Source organism: Hoplias malabaricus, chromosome 12 (genome assembly GCF_029633855.1).
Source record: "Hoplias malabaricus isolate fHopMal1 chromosome 12, fHopMal1.hap1, whole genome shotgun sequence".
Classification (NCBI taxonomy): domain Eukaryota; kingdom Metazoa; phylum Chordata; class Actinopteri; order Characiformes; family Erythrinidae; genus Hoplias; species Hoplias malabaricus.
The window spans coordinates 32,359,886-32,375,567 of NC_089811.1; the positions used below are offsets into that span (position 1 = coordinate 32,359,886).

Here is a 15,682-nt window from a genome sequence, read left to right on the forward strand (position 1 = left end):
AATGGAGGATAATTTAATGGGATTTCATGGTAAATTAAGACTCACCAGCTGCCAACATGACTGAACCCCACCCCCAGCCCATCAAATCATAGCGTTCTCAGTCAGGGAGGACGCTATGAGACCACTGATAAGACATTTACAAAGGAAGTTGCAGATGCAAGCCAATGTTTTTGATAACAGTAGAGAGGCAGGCGGTTTGACCGAAGCAAGAGAAGTCACAACAGCTTTTTGATGTTGTGGGGGGGGATGGGTGACCCGTCAGGAGTAATTAAAAATAAAAACACATGAATCCTACCTCGCTTTGTTTGCATATCCATCCAGCAAATAAAACTCAGTGTGATTTGGGGGATGGATGCTGCCTGAGGTGCTGTAGCGTCTGTGCTACTCTCTAAAGAATCAGTTTGACTGACAAGAGAGATGGAGGGTCCACAAGCTTCAGGGTTGCAAGACGTTGCTACACTGTCACTGTAGTCCTGCAGACTTGACACAAACAACAAGGCCTTCCATCAAGGTCACTCAAGTATGTGGCTAATAAACCAGGCTCTCTTTTAAAAGAAGAAAATGTTTTAGATTGTAATATCTGTTCTCAAAACCAAATACAGAAAAGCTACTATTTTTCTGTACAGTTGTGGATGTACCCCTGCAGAATGGACAAGCTCTAAACACCATATTTCTAAAAGTGAATTTTAATAAATTAACGTATTCATGCTCAAATCAAATACAAAAATCATACAACCAAAAAACACCAGCAAGTTGTTTTGAGAGTGCAAGAGATTTTTGAAGGCCAGACTACAGTAACAGACGCTGAGAAGTAACAGGATTGTAATCTTCTTCATGACTAGAGCTGAGGAGGCTCTGGAGATTCACCTGAAGAGGTACTGCATGTAAAGGCAGATCGTAGGCAGAAACAAGTGATCAATAAAGTATATCACAGGTATGTAAAAAAATAAATAAATAAAGATGACACTTCACATGGAAAGGCATATTCAAAATGTAATAATAATAAATGTTAGGAACTTAAAAAAATCTTGTGAAATAAAAGGAATATAGAACCAATCAGCCACAAGTAATTAATCAAAAAAGTATAACCCTTACAAGCAAATAATAACCAAACCTCATCTCAGCACATCCTGCAGTCAGCTGAAGTTCAAATTGTTCATAGATTGTTTAAGATTTTAATATATTTACTATGCAATTTCCAAGTAAAGTGTCAGAAAAGGGAGAATTTGGGAAAGAAAAAGAAACAGAAAAAAATAAAATAAAATAAAATCGCTGGAATCTTTTACAATGTATCACAAAACCCAAAAGGCCAGTTTGGCAAGTGGGAACTACTGTACATCCATGGGACAAAATAAAAGCACAGTCACGACGCGTCACATTTCACAAGCTTTACCACATGCTGCGGGAGGAGGTCACAGGGCTACCCCATGATAACCCTGAAACCACCCCAAATTAAACGACGCTCGTTCTGCACAGTCCCACCCTTCAGTTTCAACAACCCCCGACAAAAATGGGAGGAAGACATGCAAATTTAAGGTAAGTAATCCACACCCATTAAACGGGGAGAGCAGAAAGCTAAGCAGTTAATACTGGTCCATTAGAAAAAAAACGTAGTATTTACAATGGGTCCATCATATTGAGATTCAAGTCTTCGCACAAAAGGAAAAAAGAAAAATAGTACAGCACAGCACTGCAGTGCAGTCCATTATAAAAAAATCCTTCATACAGGCAGCAGATTGAGGTTGAGGCTAGAAGAGGATGTCTTCATTCTTTATCAGAGACTCCACCACTTGCCTCTGGTAGCGGATGTCATTCAGAGCAGTCATGGCATCGAGGTCTGGCGCTCGCATCAGAGTGGGGCCAAAAACAATTCCCAGATTCTCTGCGTTCATCAGGTTATCCTTCTCATTCTGAATCACCCTATAAACACACACACACACACACACACAAAATAATAATAATAATTCACATGCATTAAAAGTTGAAGCAATTATACATTTATACACTTACACAATAACATTTGTGTTAGTGTTTTCATAATCTGAGTCAACTGCTTCCAAAATATCCACATTCTGTCCTTTCTGCACCCTAAAATCACTGAGGCCTTTAATAAAAACTGAAATCACGTTAATGACATAAACGCACATTTATCTCAGTTCATTGCAAAAACGCAAAAAAAAAAATGCTCTGAGCACATGTTTATAAAAATGAAACAGCAGGTCACATGAGACTTTCCACAAAACCCAGTGTTCCTCACCTTTTTAAATGAGCCATCAGATACTTCAGTGTTTCATAGTGAGCTGGAGGCAATAGTTTCAGAGCCTCGTGGAGGGCCTCGAGACGCTCATCTGGATCCGTAAACTCTGAGGACACATACAAACAAAAAAGTTTTGAGAAAAAAAACGAGAAATATGCACAGAATGGTGGAAAAAAATACAATCTATATCTCCTCCAATACTAAACAGGCCAAGCCATGAACAGCAACCACAAGGTGATGAAAAATGTAGCTGATAATACAGAAGAAGCCTAGCTGTCTTTGATCGGTCAGCTTTGTTAAAAGGCCTAAAATGTTGGAGGCTTAGAAGAATTAGAATGATTTTATTGGCCACTGTGCTTGCACACAGAGCAATTTGTTCTCCACATTTATCCCAATCCGTGCAGTGAAACACACATTTACACACACACACACACACATACAAGTGAACACTAGGGAGCAGTGAGCACACATACATTTGATATGGTGGGCAGCCCTAGCCACGGCTTACGGGGAGCAGTTGGGGGTTAGATGCCTTGCTCAAGGGCACTTCAGGCATGACCTGCCGGCTTTAGGCTTCAAGTCCAGTTGCTTAACCACCACAGCTGCCCCCAATAATGATGTCTTAATTGTAAGTGTAAACTGTCACATAAGAGTCGCTAATTTTAAAGTCGTTATAGTGTTTGAAAATTCAGTTTAATGTTTTATCAAGAAAACACTACACAATTCTCAGTAAAATTAATTATTTGCGGCTACAGTTTCAGTATTTCTTTAAAAGTATGTACAAAGACAATGTGTTATAATCTGAATATTTAACACAAGTGGCGCAGGGATGAATTCATATTTATTTAAGCCAAAGTGAATTTTCTGTGTGTGTTTTTGAAATAATGTTAATTGTTAATGTTAATGACTGTTACTGAAAACTCAACCAATTTAATATCTTTATTCAAATTACTTTAAAATGTATTAAAGTTTTTATACACTTTCAGTACAACAGTGATAATATCTCTCACTGACATTTGTTTGTTTGTGTGTACAACATGTTTGAGTGTGTGACAGGCAGAAACTCACTTGCAGCTTCGATGAAGGACGGGTATGCGTCATAAGTGATAACAGGAATGGGTAAATCCCTGAAGTAAAGTTTAAGAGCCCCTGTAATGATGTTGATGTCTTCATACACATTCACAGAGATATCTACTTTCTCGCCATCTGTACAGAGAAAGAAAAGCATGCTTCTTAGGCCTCACCTAAGGATAAGAAATCTCACATTCTCATTCATTCGTCTGTAACCATTAATCCACTTCACAGTAGCCTGTAGGTCACACAACCACGAAGGTTCGAACTCACAAGCCCAGGACCTTGGAGCTGTGTCACAATGACATTACCTGTTGTGCCTGCCCTTAACTCAAACGTGAAAAAAGACTAAAGGCGTTTTCACACCTGCTTTTTGTAGTCTGGTTAAATCGGACTCGGGTTCGTTTATACTTCTGGTGGGATTCGTTTGTGCAGGTGTGAATGGAGTAATCGCACTCAGATGCGGACTAAAACAACCGCACCAAGAGCCTTGAGAGGAGGTGGTCTCGGTCCGGTCCCAAACGAACTCTGGAGCAGTTAGTTAGCGGTGAGAATGTGATCCGTCCTCGATCTGACCCAAATATCAGGTGAACTCAAGTTTGAGCTAAATGGCTCCCGTAATTAGGTATGCATTGCATTATGCACGACTCCACAACACGGGAGCTTCTTCTTGTATGACCTGTCTTTCTCCCACCCCATACAGATCTGACCAATAAGCAAAGAGAATGTTCTCATGTGGATTGTTGTGAATCATTTTGGGGTGCTTTGATTCATCACTGTGTGAAAACAAATTAAACTTAGGGGAAAATGCTCCAATTAAAGCAAACAAGAGTTCAGCTCCTGCACTGACTGAGCATGTTGTGCTGTAGTGAGCATATTTGAGTGCTTTCAGCTACTCCATATTTTTGGCTTCTGTTGCTGAGTCTCTGATCACCACACTAGGACCCAAGCTGATGCTCTGCCATGGGTGATACCCTGCTCTCTTTCATGCCCTGCCAGCCCACTTCCTCTCTGTCTGTTTCTCTCATGTGCCTGCTCTCAGATCCAATCATTCTACAAATCCGTTCTATCTCTCTAGCCCCCCCCCACAAACCCCATTCTCTGGAAGATGCACCGCTGCCCTGGGGTCTTCTCCACTAGGCCAGCTTTCTAAAAGCTCTTTCCTCCCACTCCTTTTTTGAAAACTCAAGTCCAGAGTCCTTTCCCCTGAACTCAGTATGCGCTCTCTGCGGAGGCTAAGCTGTTTCTGACATTGTCCATTTGTCCTGGGTTCGTCTGTGTTTAATGCCAGAAGCCCGGGCTTCCTGGGGACACAGAACCTCTGTGCAGATGGAGCATAATCCTCACACAAATGCTGCACTTTCACATTACAGCAGCTCTGGCCATACCACAGTATACAAACACATGACATTCCCACTGTTAGACAAAGAGTGACCTAAATAAGCAGCACTGGGAACACATGTGGGTGTTTAACACACCACAGGATTATGCATAAGGGATTGTGTGCAGGCATGCAAAATATTTCATATGATACCACTGTGTTTCATCAGAAGCAAGTAGCAATGAAAGAGAAAACAAACGGAGGCATACCTCTGTCAAATGATAACTTCACATCTTCAATTAAATCACTGAAGCCAGACACTCTGTAGATGCCTTCTGATTTTAGACCTAAAAGAAGAGAAAATCCCATTCATTTTAAGTAATTTGCTGCAAAACACATATGGCCCAAATTCTGTAAAATATAGTGACTCTAAACAAGCAGCTCTTTTGAAATGTAAAACAAAAGCATTCAATAAACCTAGGTTTCATGAAATTCATTCATACGATGTGCCACAGAGCTGCTGCTAGAAAAGACATAAATAAATGTTGGTCTATCTTTCAGTGGGTTCATTTAACACTCCTGTTTAAACTGGGTTGCCTGCAAACATAAGCATGGCTGATTTTAAGAATGGAGCCCTCACCTCTCGATTCAATCTCTCGTATGCACATGTCCACCACCATTGGCCGTTTGGAATTATGGGCCTTGACCAGTGTTGTCAGATCACAGCTGTACACTTTCTTCACATGTTTCAGGTCAGGCTTGCAGTCGTTGGGCACCATTTTGGAACACTGCTTATGAACATTCAACCCGCAATCTGTAATAAACCACAGGCAATAAATAAACAAACTGAAAATGTTCTACTTTTCTGAAGGAATTTACTCTAGCCTTGAGTGAATGTATTAGCATATATTATACATGCTTAAGTGTCCTTCCAGCAATTTTGAAATAATTAATTCTTGGTCATACAAACAAACATATAAATAAATAAAACCGCACTGTCCAGTTGCAGATCACAGCAGTTTGGGGCTAATACAATTATTGATTATCCACATCCTGTGGCTACAGAAGATTGGCTTAATTTGTCATCCAGTGTGGTGAGGTTTCAGTCTCTTTAATCAATAACTGTCTAAACTGTATTAGTGTCTTCCAATCTGTGATGTCATGCATTTCTGATTGGCTGATACTGTTGGCATATTGTTGGTGTCACCTTGGAGGAACATGCCAGGACTACAAAATGGCACCTGATTAAAAAATGCATGAGCTACTCTAGACTTTGTTGAGCTATTAAATCACATATGTCATTTTAAGGTTCATAGGAATATGGGGTACGTTTTAGTGTCTGCTTAAACAGAAACACAGGAATAAAGTGGAGGATTCAAATGAGATTTCATTTAATGTGCAGTGGTGCAAATATAAAAATCATACAGGTACAGGATCAATAGTTTATGTTTATTAAAAAAAAATTCAATGAGTATTGTATTTCATTGAATGAATTTCTAAGTCCAGTTAATGCTGGCAGTGAATGCCTTGTGATTACAGAGATGTGCAATATTCAAAAAGGGATATTCACTGCATGTTTATTGATAGCCCATTCTTATAAAACACAGCCTGTTTATACAAGTCTCAAGAAAAAAAAAAGGAGCAAACAGAAAACAGGCAAGCACAAACTAAGGACTGCAAACATGAAACAGGCCCACCCAAACAGACTGAGCCTAGAGTTATGCAAATTTAAGCAAATTAGTTCATTAATATATAATGCATGGCACCATAACTGGGCCAGCTGCTACAGAGCAGGTATTAGTATGAGGACAGGCCAACAGAGGCAGGGAAAGAGAATTACAGATGAAAAGAAAATGAAAAAGTAGGGAATAGAAATGACAGGAATGGACCAAGCATAGAGCCAGCGAAGCAGTATGTTTGGAGCTGGGACAGAGGCACAGACTCCGCTGTTTTGTTTGAGCAGGGCTCTTGGGGAGAATTAGGGAATTAGAGCTACGCTGAAAACAATGTGGCCTGAAGGAAGGAGAAAGAAAGATGAAGAAAGGGACTGAGGGGCAGAGAGAGGGAACGAGAGAGCAAGAGTGTGTGTGTGTGTGTGAGAGAGAGAGAGAGAGAGAGAGAGAGAGAGAGAGAGAGATTCTGCAATGGTTCTCTCTCCACCAAATCTACACACGCTATAGTAAAGCAGACATCCATTCTCAGAGCTGCAGGGTAAACTAGACCTCATTTCCACTTTTAAATGGGGCAGATCTTCAAAGCTCTCTACTCCCCTCAGCCTGACTCATATTTTCAAGGGATGTTTTAACTTGCATATAAGCCTTTTTCAGCTATATTTTATAAAAGTTTTATATTGGTGTTCCTTCGTTCTTAGATTTGCTATTTCCAGTAGGCGCCTAGCTAGCTTTATTTCTGAAATACACAGTGGAAAACATCAGGTGCTGAGAACGCAGTCTTAATTCATTATACTACATTTCTGACCTCTTTCATTCATTTCCTTCATTCAGTTTCATTTCAAAAGGCTAAAGTAGGAGCAACCCTTTTTTCCATTAGATCCTGTAATTAGAATTAGGACCGTTTTAGACATTTACTCAAAACAAACTACTGAATATAGCTTGGCGTTTCCAATTCTAAAAGACTCTGATTAAAAAAAGGTCCCTTGAGCAACTGTGTCTTCATTGAAATTCATTGAAGCAGAAATGTAATTATTTTACGAAAGAGAGTGAGGGGTCTCTTAAGAAGATGAGACAGGAGCTGTAATAAAGGGCTGACGCTGACAGGTTCAATCTGTCCTCTAAGGACAGAGGTTCCCATGTTCAGAAAGCTGGTGTTGTGATGACCAGGTCTCAGGAGGCAGCAACAAAACATCTGGGGTCTTGACTAGCAGTGAACGATTAATCGTTTTAATATTAAAATCATGATCGCAGTTGTTTTTAAATTTTCAGCTGTGAAATGTGACATCAGAAAACAGGCCTGGATGCAATATTGGTCAGGAAAAAAATCAATTGTTTTATTCCATACCTCCAGTGCTAAGGTTTACATAGGTATAGGTATCAGTGCATAGTATTCACAAGCTTTTCCGCACACAAAACTTTGTAATATTTAGTAACCCTTCTCTGCTAATGGGGACTGAATTTCAATAATGGTGTGTGAATGGCTCCCAGAGCTAGCAGCCCCTTGCTTTATAATAAAGACATGCCAGCTTTGTTTTGCTCTCTGCCATGATGGCATGGGCTTTGGGGAAGGGGGGCTTCACCCTGATGAAGCAATGTGGCACAACATGTACAAACACAGGGGCTGACACACTGGCATGTACCCAAGTGCTTTGAGAGAGAGAGAGAGAGAGCGAAAGAGAGAGAGAGAGATGGGGCATTGTGTAATGCAAATTTTAAAATCAAATGAGACTTTACTGTCCTAGATTCTAGCAGCATCACTAACAGAATGGGTGGGAAAACGTTGTGTAGAATGAGAGAGAGAGAGAGAGAGAGAGAGAGAAAAGAAGGGGAGGGATGGAGGGAGAGAAAGGGAAAGAAACAGGCAGCATCAACAAAAGGGATTTCAAAATAACGGCTCTGAACACAAGTTGCTTTCAAAATCGTTTCATGCATTATTCATTAGACCAGTCCCTGAAACCATTAAGTGCAGCTCACTTTGTCCTATAAATAAAACATTAAAAACAAGTTCCAGACGAATCATCACCTTTCACTGACCGATACCTTAAAACAAAACAAAAAAAAACAATATGGAGGCACTAAATGTTCAGTTAGATTCAAGGGATTGGAAGATCAATGCAGAAAAATCAAGACAAGGAAACCACAAATAACCCAAAAAAAGAAAAAAGGGGCTATTTCATCTCTATAAAAAGCTCCATTCATAGATTGGCTTTAATAACAAGACAAGAGTGAGGAAGTACAAATATTTATCTTCCCATAAAGACTACAGGCATGCCACAGAATTAGAGGTTTGAGCACTGGTATTTTTAAATACCACTTTAAATACTGCTTTCTTCCTTTTTACAGATATATAATATTAATACTGAAGCTGTATTCTGGCTGTAATATGACATTAAATTGTGGTTTAAACAATAAAGTATTTTGATATGGTGATGGTGGGTGGAGTTTGGAAACACTGGGTTTAGAAATAGCATCTGATTTGTTTGTTTGTGTGCGTGTGTTTACCTGCACATTTGACTCCCTGAGCAATGAGCCCCCACATGAAGTTAGCACAGTACTCGCACCAATGTGGCCCTCTGAATGTGTGCACCTAAAAGCCACAGAGAGATTAAACAGAAGGTTAGTTAACAAACCATGAGTTACTCTCTTGCGCGCTGTCACACACACACACTTCAGGATTCCACGTTGTTCTAAAAGGTCCTGGATTGGACAATTATTGGTGAGATAGATATAAATTAGTTAAATCTGGTCAAGAAACGTATCTGCAGCGAGAGACTGAATGTATGGAAACGAAAGAACGTGTACAAAGAAGGAACAAAAACACAAAGAGTAAAAAAACAGCCGAAAGTACAGGCATGCAGTTGCGAGTATGGAGTGTGTAGATGGGCCATTCAGCAAGGCCCCCCCCCCATCTCTTGCAAATAGCTATCATGCTCCTTTTTCTCCACTGCACCAGGTAACAGCTCAGCCAATCAGGAACTGTCCCAGCTTCTCTCTAGGGAGCTGAGCGGGGAACTAGTCTCTGCAGCTCCTGTGGAACACACTGACTACTGAATGAAATGAAGTATGGCCTCAATGAATATGGGCAGTGTTATAGACGCAGTGTGTTTCTTTTTCTTTAATGCACACCAGGGAAAGTGATAAAAGCAAATCCAACTCAAGTTTATTCAGCAGTATAAAAAAAAAAATCAAAGGAATGCAATTTCCTTGTGAATGACACTAAGCATCACCTCTAAGAAGCAACTGGACCTACTTTCAGCCTTTTAGCCTAATTTCACACAAAAATTTAATTTTTATAATACATCCATCTTTCATTCATTTAGTGGAGGAATTTCTGCTTTATTTTGGGGTTTATTAGTTTGTGCAGCTCAAAACTAATTTTACATGACTGCTTTTGCCTCCAAGGACAGAAGCAGCCCTTAATAATATAAACGATACAGGGGGGCGGTAAATGGATAAAGAATGGTGAGAATGAAAAACTAAATAGAAGCCATTTGTGGAGTCAGCAATATTACAGCCTCTGAGGCATCGTTGCCTCTATACCCCAGGTAATCATCCACAACACACTGAAATGAATAATAAGAGACAAAAGTCAATTAAAACAACAACAGAGAGAGAGAGAGGGAGGACATGAGAAGAGTGTGTGTGATGGACCATGACTACATTAATCAGTGATTTGCGAGAAGACATCACATGAAAAATCGAGAAACCAATGGTTATAGGGATACTGGGGATACACAAACAAACAAGAAAAGGAAGACGGACATGGAAAGGATTAGAAAAAAACAGGTTAAAAATAAATCTCTGAACAATTACAATAGGTTTCTTTGCACTGTAGTGATCGGAACCCTAATAATACATAAGAGAAAAGTAAGCCACTGCTGTTGACAGAAGCCAGATAGGGACACACCATTATGCTAGTGCTCTACCGATACCAAATCTGTTCATCTGTCTCCCAACGGTTAATCACACTGCTATAACTCTTCACAGGAAGCCTTCATGTAATGAAGCCTCCCTTCCTTCATGTAATACATAAAATATAAATATGACAATGATTACTATTTCAAATATGCCCACTTAAATAGAAGAAAACACACACAAAAAAAAATCTAATACATAAATAAATGTTCATTTAAACAAATAGCACTAATAAAAACCATGACCATGATTGAACATGCATGTGAGTTATTAGTCAGACAAAACATTAGAAAACATAAAGTCTTACCTTGAAGTTGTGGACTTTTTCATACTTGGGCGTGCGGTCGTTCTCCTTCAGTGTCGCTCGTCTCACCAACGATGTGAGCTGTGAATAGGCAAAGAGTTTTAGAGGTTGCCAGAGAGTGGCAGGAGGCTTCTGAGGTCCCATCCTCATTCCCAGAGCGGCCGCCAACATCTCCTGCTCTTTCCCTTCCTGTTTGGCCTTGTGTACCAGGGTCTTCTCCCCCTTACGGGGAGTGTAAGACTCCCGTGACGGCATGCTGACACGCTTGCAAAAAACGATTTTACAGTGCTAGAGTGCTGCTAGGAGCTCAGTGGTGAGACCAAGGGTATTTCAGATGATGCTAGAGGAAAACAAAGCCCTGTGACAGTCAGAGGGTCCCGTTCACACTGAGGATGTCCTGCATTGCGTTACTGATAGGTGAGGCAGTCAGCTGCTGGGGAGATACGGACTAAAGACCCAGAAAGCAAAACACAGTCAAAGAAGCCACCTCTCACAGAGCCTTAGACTTCAATTTCAAAATAAAAATAATTACTCCTTGCAAACAGAACCAGTTAGTCCAGAAGTGGATGGATGAGGAAAAGAAGCGGTTGTGTGTTTAAGTGTGAGCATGTGCGCATAGCCCCTCTGTCTGCCTAGCTGAGCATCTATATGCAGATGAGATGTGTGGTTGAGTTAATCCTCTCCGTTCTGCAAACGGCAGATATCCTCTCTGGAACACAGCCTCAGAGAGAGAGAGAGAGAGAGAGAGAGAGAGAGAGAGAGAGAGGGGGGGGTGAGAGAGAGAGAGAGAGAGAGAGAGAGAGAGAGAGCGCAAGAGAGAGAGTGTGTGTGAGAGAGGGAGCGCAGTGGGGGAGGGATCTAGCGACAGTCACACTGAATCTCACAGCTCAAACTAACCAATCAGAACAGACCTGGCAGTGGTTTCATCAGCGCACTTGCTCCCCCAACGAGTCCCTCCTGTCCCGTCCCCAGAAACTGTGTAAGGGAGAGAGTGGGAGGAGAGCAGCAGAGCACAGAAATGTGGAGGAGCCTGAGAACAAGCGTGGGCCAGTAATGACCACTGAGTGAGTCATCCATCACCTCTGAGCTCAGTGCTAACACTGTGCTAATAGCAGCTCAGTACCACTTCCAACAGCTCTAACATTACCTTCTTCAGCTAACCACTAGCCCAACTACACCAACAGCACAACAAAGAAACAACACAAAATAAAAGTCCCTCAAAACATCATAGGTCATATTGTTTTTAGAGACCAACAAAATGTTTTGTTTCCCTCTTCACACAGCAGGTGAAGGCAAACCTGATTTAAAACGAGAAGGCAAACCTGATTCAATCTTAAACTAATTTCCTGCTGTATCAGGGTGTGTGGAAAAGCTTCACTGAGTTTCCAGAGATGGTCCAGCTTCATGTGCTCACTGCATGTAATTAAATCCTCTCAAAGACAAAGCAGAGCCTGTCACACAGTTTCCTGGCTTCCACCGCTAAACCCAATTAAAGTGTTATGTTAATGAGGGGAAGGGCTCTTCTCCAGCACAGACCACACTCAAACACAATACATCAGACTTTCAGCTGAAATCAAATACACGCAATGAAAACATGAGTTGCCAAAGTGAATAACAGTAAATGCTGTTTAATTCTAATAATACAATTTAAATATACAAATGGTAAACCTGTTAACCCCAAAAATGAGAATTAATAGGGAATTTTCACCAACAACAAGTTTTTAGGAGGGTTTACACTAGACTCTGGAACACTGTGCTACTGTCAATGTTATTCTATGTTGAATATACTTTTTGTGTACAATTGAACACATTTATCAGAAATCCGGGGATTTTACAAGAAGGTTAATAAATAAATTAGATTTAAATTATTAATAATAAGGAGCAGCAGTGGCCTGGTGGTTAGGGACTGGGATGTAACTTGAAGACTGGCAGTTCGATCCCCAGAGCCGGCAGGTCATGACTGAAGTGCCCTTTAGCAAGGCACCTAACCCCCAACTGTTCCCTGGGTGCACGTGTGTGCTCACTGCCTTCTAGTGTTCACTAGTGTGTGTAAATGTGTGTTTCACTGCACGGATGGGTTAGATGCAAGCACAGTGGCCAATAAATTGTTTCTAATTCTAAATTAAACAAAGATATATGCTTAAACAAATGCTTCTGTACCCACTAAAGCCACGTTTACACACGCACAGTAAGCCAGAAATGTACCTGGGAGTTTACCCGGAGGAACTGTAAAACAGTAAAATGTATGGATGCAAACACCTGCAACATTTGTCCCAGACTTTACACAAAATTTATTGTTCTAGCGCCCAAGTAGAGACTTCAGGTAAAGAGTGAGCATGTGTGACTACAGAATGGCACTGTATCTCCTGCACAAGCAGCACAGGTGATGCTCGTGCCTAAAGCACCCACAGCATTTGCCACTGCGAGAATGCACCAGACACAGAAAAATCACCTGCTGTACCCTGCATGTGTGAAAAGACCACTCCTGATACTCAGAATGTTCTCTAGAATTACTCAAGCTCATATGTGAAAGAAGCTTAAGACACACATTTAAAACAAAGGAACAGGGAACAATGTGGACCCTAATGGGGCTATCTGTGATAAATGTAATACTGTCCATCAGCAAAATGCTGTGAAGAAAATATATATACACTTTTACAAAGATGCTTCAATGTATTTGTTTACCCTAGTACATATATATATCATTAACGGTGTTCTTTTAATACCAGTAACTCTTGCAGAGTGATACAGCCAACACATCTTACCACAAACATCGCCTAAAGCAGTAAATCCAGTGAACTCCACTGAGTAGAGAAAGATAATGGCAAGGAAAGCCTCTTAGTCGTACTGTGACTTTGAACACAGCAAGAGGTGTTCTACCACTCACCTTGTCTTTGAGGTGCCCAAACAAACTGAGATTTTAACTCATACTTTCTCTTTTATTTTCTTCCTTTCATCTGCACACTCCCTCTCATCTTAGAGTTATGGATTCCCAAACCTGATCTTCTAAGTCAGAAGAAGCCAAACTGGCTTCTAAAGTGGCCTCGTTTACACACACCCCCTTACTTACTTTCAATGTGTTCCTGTCTAATCAATACCATAAGAGATCACTAAAGCCAGTCCCTGCCAGTTCCGAGCACAAATGGTGGCCAGGATGAGAGCTTCCTGCCTGCTGGCTTCCAGATCAATGAGCCAAGTGCAGGTTGGCTGACTGAAACTGCTGGGGCAGAGATGAAAGGCAGTGAGCCCAAAGCTCCAGGAAGAGCTGCTGTACACCCAGAGACACGCTGGCCTAGTGGCAGATACCTGCACCCCGTGGGTCAACACAGCAGCCCTGTGCCTTTCATATTTACATCTCGTCCAGTCTCCTAGCGAGCTATGCAACACCGCTGAGCATTCGGTTAATGCCTTTTGCACTCGAGCTGTACGGAGTTTAACAGCGCTGCCTGCTGCTTGGTGCAGTTGTGGCGTCTGGCTCTCAGGATGGGGCCGCTTTCAGCCGCTCTGCTAATTGACACTGATTGATCTGTCTGCTCCTCAAAATGCACCCGGACCCAAACGCCACTTGTAAAATGGATTGATGCAGGGAGCTGTTAACTCAAGGCCATTTTCAGTCTTCACAGAAAACAGGGGAGAAAGAGCGTGTCCATCTGTCCACATAATCACTCATTTGTCCACCGACATTAAACACCTGATGGTTTAACAGGAGTTTCTTGCTTTTACAGCACATGAGCTAATTGGGCATTAGCTGCACCAGCATACACAGACCTGATCTAACCATATGTGCATCTGTTGTTCTGTTGCCTCATTTTCATAACCAGATTGGTCGGTTTATGACAGCCAAGTAAGAAAAATATATAATTATTTCATGATAAAACCACAGCAACTTTAACTTTTGACCACCTCTTATAATGTGTAATGTTTCGTTGAGCTGTTTTCTGATTACATACTTATGTATTTTCTGTAGAGAATTACCTTTACCCATGTTATTCACAAAAAAAATCTATAGAAACAAAAAATATACAGTAATTCTATACATTTTTTATGTTTTATTTTTACTGCAGAAATCTGAACCTCTAAGCCTCTCTTAAATGATAAAGCTGTGCTTAACTTAAGTGGACCAGACAAAGTGAAATGGGGCATGGGATAAGTGCATCTTGAGTAGACGAGAGTGGTGTTATGTAAAAGGTTAAACATATCGCTGACCTGTATCATCACAAAATATCATCAAGCCCGCCTAGCTTCTTTTCCTGTTTGAAATCCCAGCACTCTTAACATCCACACATCTCTGGGCCTGTCTCTTTCTAATTATATAACCTGGAAAGAAAAATCAGTCCAAAATGTCATAATAAATTTTAGTACAAAATAAAGTACAGCAAGAACTAACTGGCATACAATAGACTCCATTAAAACACCACCAACACACAGATACTTTATTTTCTCATAAACAAACCATCTTCTCTCTTGGGGCCGATGATAATGTGGGCTGGAAGTTATGTAACGTTATATAACATGTAATCGCAATGCGTAATCATGGAGCAGGGGAAGGGAGGGAGAGGAACTGAAGCACCTGATGTGTTCTGAATGCTCCATAGACTTGCATAGAACATTCCTTTACTTAGGACAATACTCCTGATCAGTACTTCTCTATCGTCCTCTAAGTCACAGTTTAATTCAGTACTGAAGGTCCATTACGTGCTATGAATGGCTAAGACCGGTGCAGAAGCACAAGGCAGATCATAAAGAGTACGTTACTATAGCAGCAAGCTTTCTATAAAGCACAAAGCTTGAAGGCCTCTGCATACATAAGACTCTCAAAGAAGCGATGAGAGAAATCAGAGCATTGAAAGAACCTTGTGGTGACTATAAAGGTCACATTTAAACAGACAATGAATACAAAAGAAAAATGCAACCAAAACAAGCTACACATGAACTTGGGATTCACACAGCTCTTAGAGATCAAGTCAGACCAAAGATTATCATCTATACAAGTCTAAACTTTAATTTGTATTATTATATGCTGATTATATGATATATAACAAAAGCTAATTAGCAGCACAAACATGAAACAAAAACTTAACTGTTGCCTGATCTTGATTCATTACACCGAGTTCATGATTCAGTATTCTAAGGATATTCTC

General features: G+C 40.7%; 1 protein-coding gene across 1 annotated transcript in view; it reads right to left on the reverse strand.

The window, feature by feature from the left end:
• Positions 1 to 316: 316 nt before the first annotated feature.
• Positions 317 to 15,682, reverse strand: part of chn1 (chimerin 1) — a 42,805-nt gene continuing 27,439 nt past the window's right edge. Inside the window, exons 8-14 of the mRNA XM_066686927.1 lie at positions 10,545 to 10,622; positions 8,825 to 8,909; positions 5,290 to 5,463; positions 4,919 to 4,996; positions 3,326 to 3,463; positions 2,258 to 2,363; positions 317 to 1,920 (exon numbers count right to left, since the gene is read on the reverse strand). Coding sequence (XP_066543024.1) covers positions 1,749 to 1,920; positions 2,258 to 2,363; positions 3,326 to 3,463; positions 4,919 to 4,996; positions 5,290 to 5,463; positions 8,825 to 8,909; positions 10,545 to 10,622 — 831 coding nt within the window. The 3' untranslated portion in view covers positions 317 to 1,748. The remainder of the gene's footprint in view (positions 1,921 to 2,257; positions 2,364 to 3,325; positions 3,464 to 4,918; positions 4,997 to 5,289; positions 5,464 to 8,824; positions 8,910 to 10,544; positions 10,623 to 15,682) is intronic.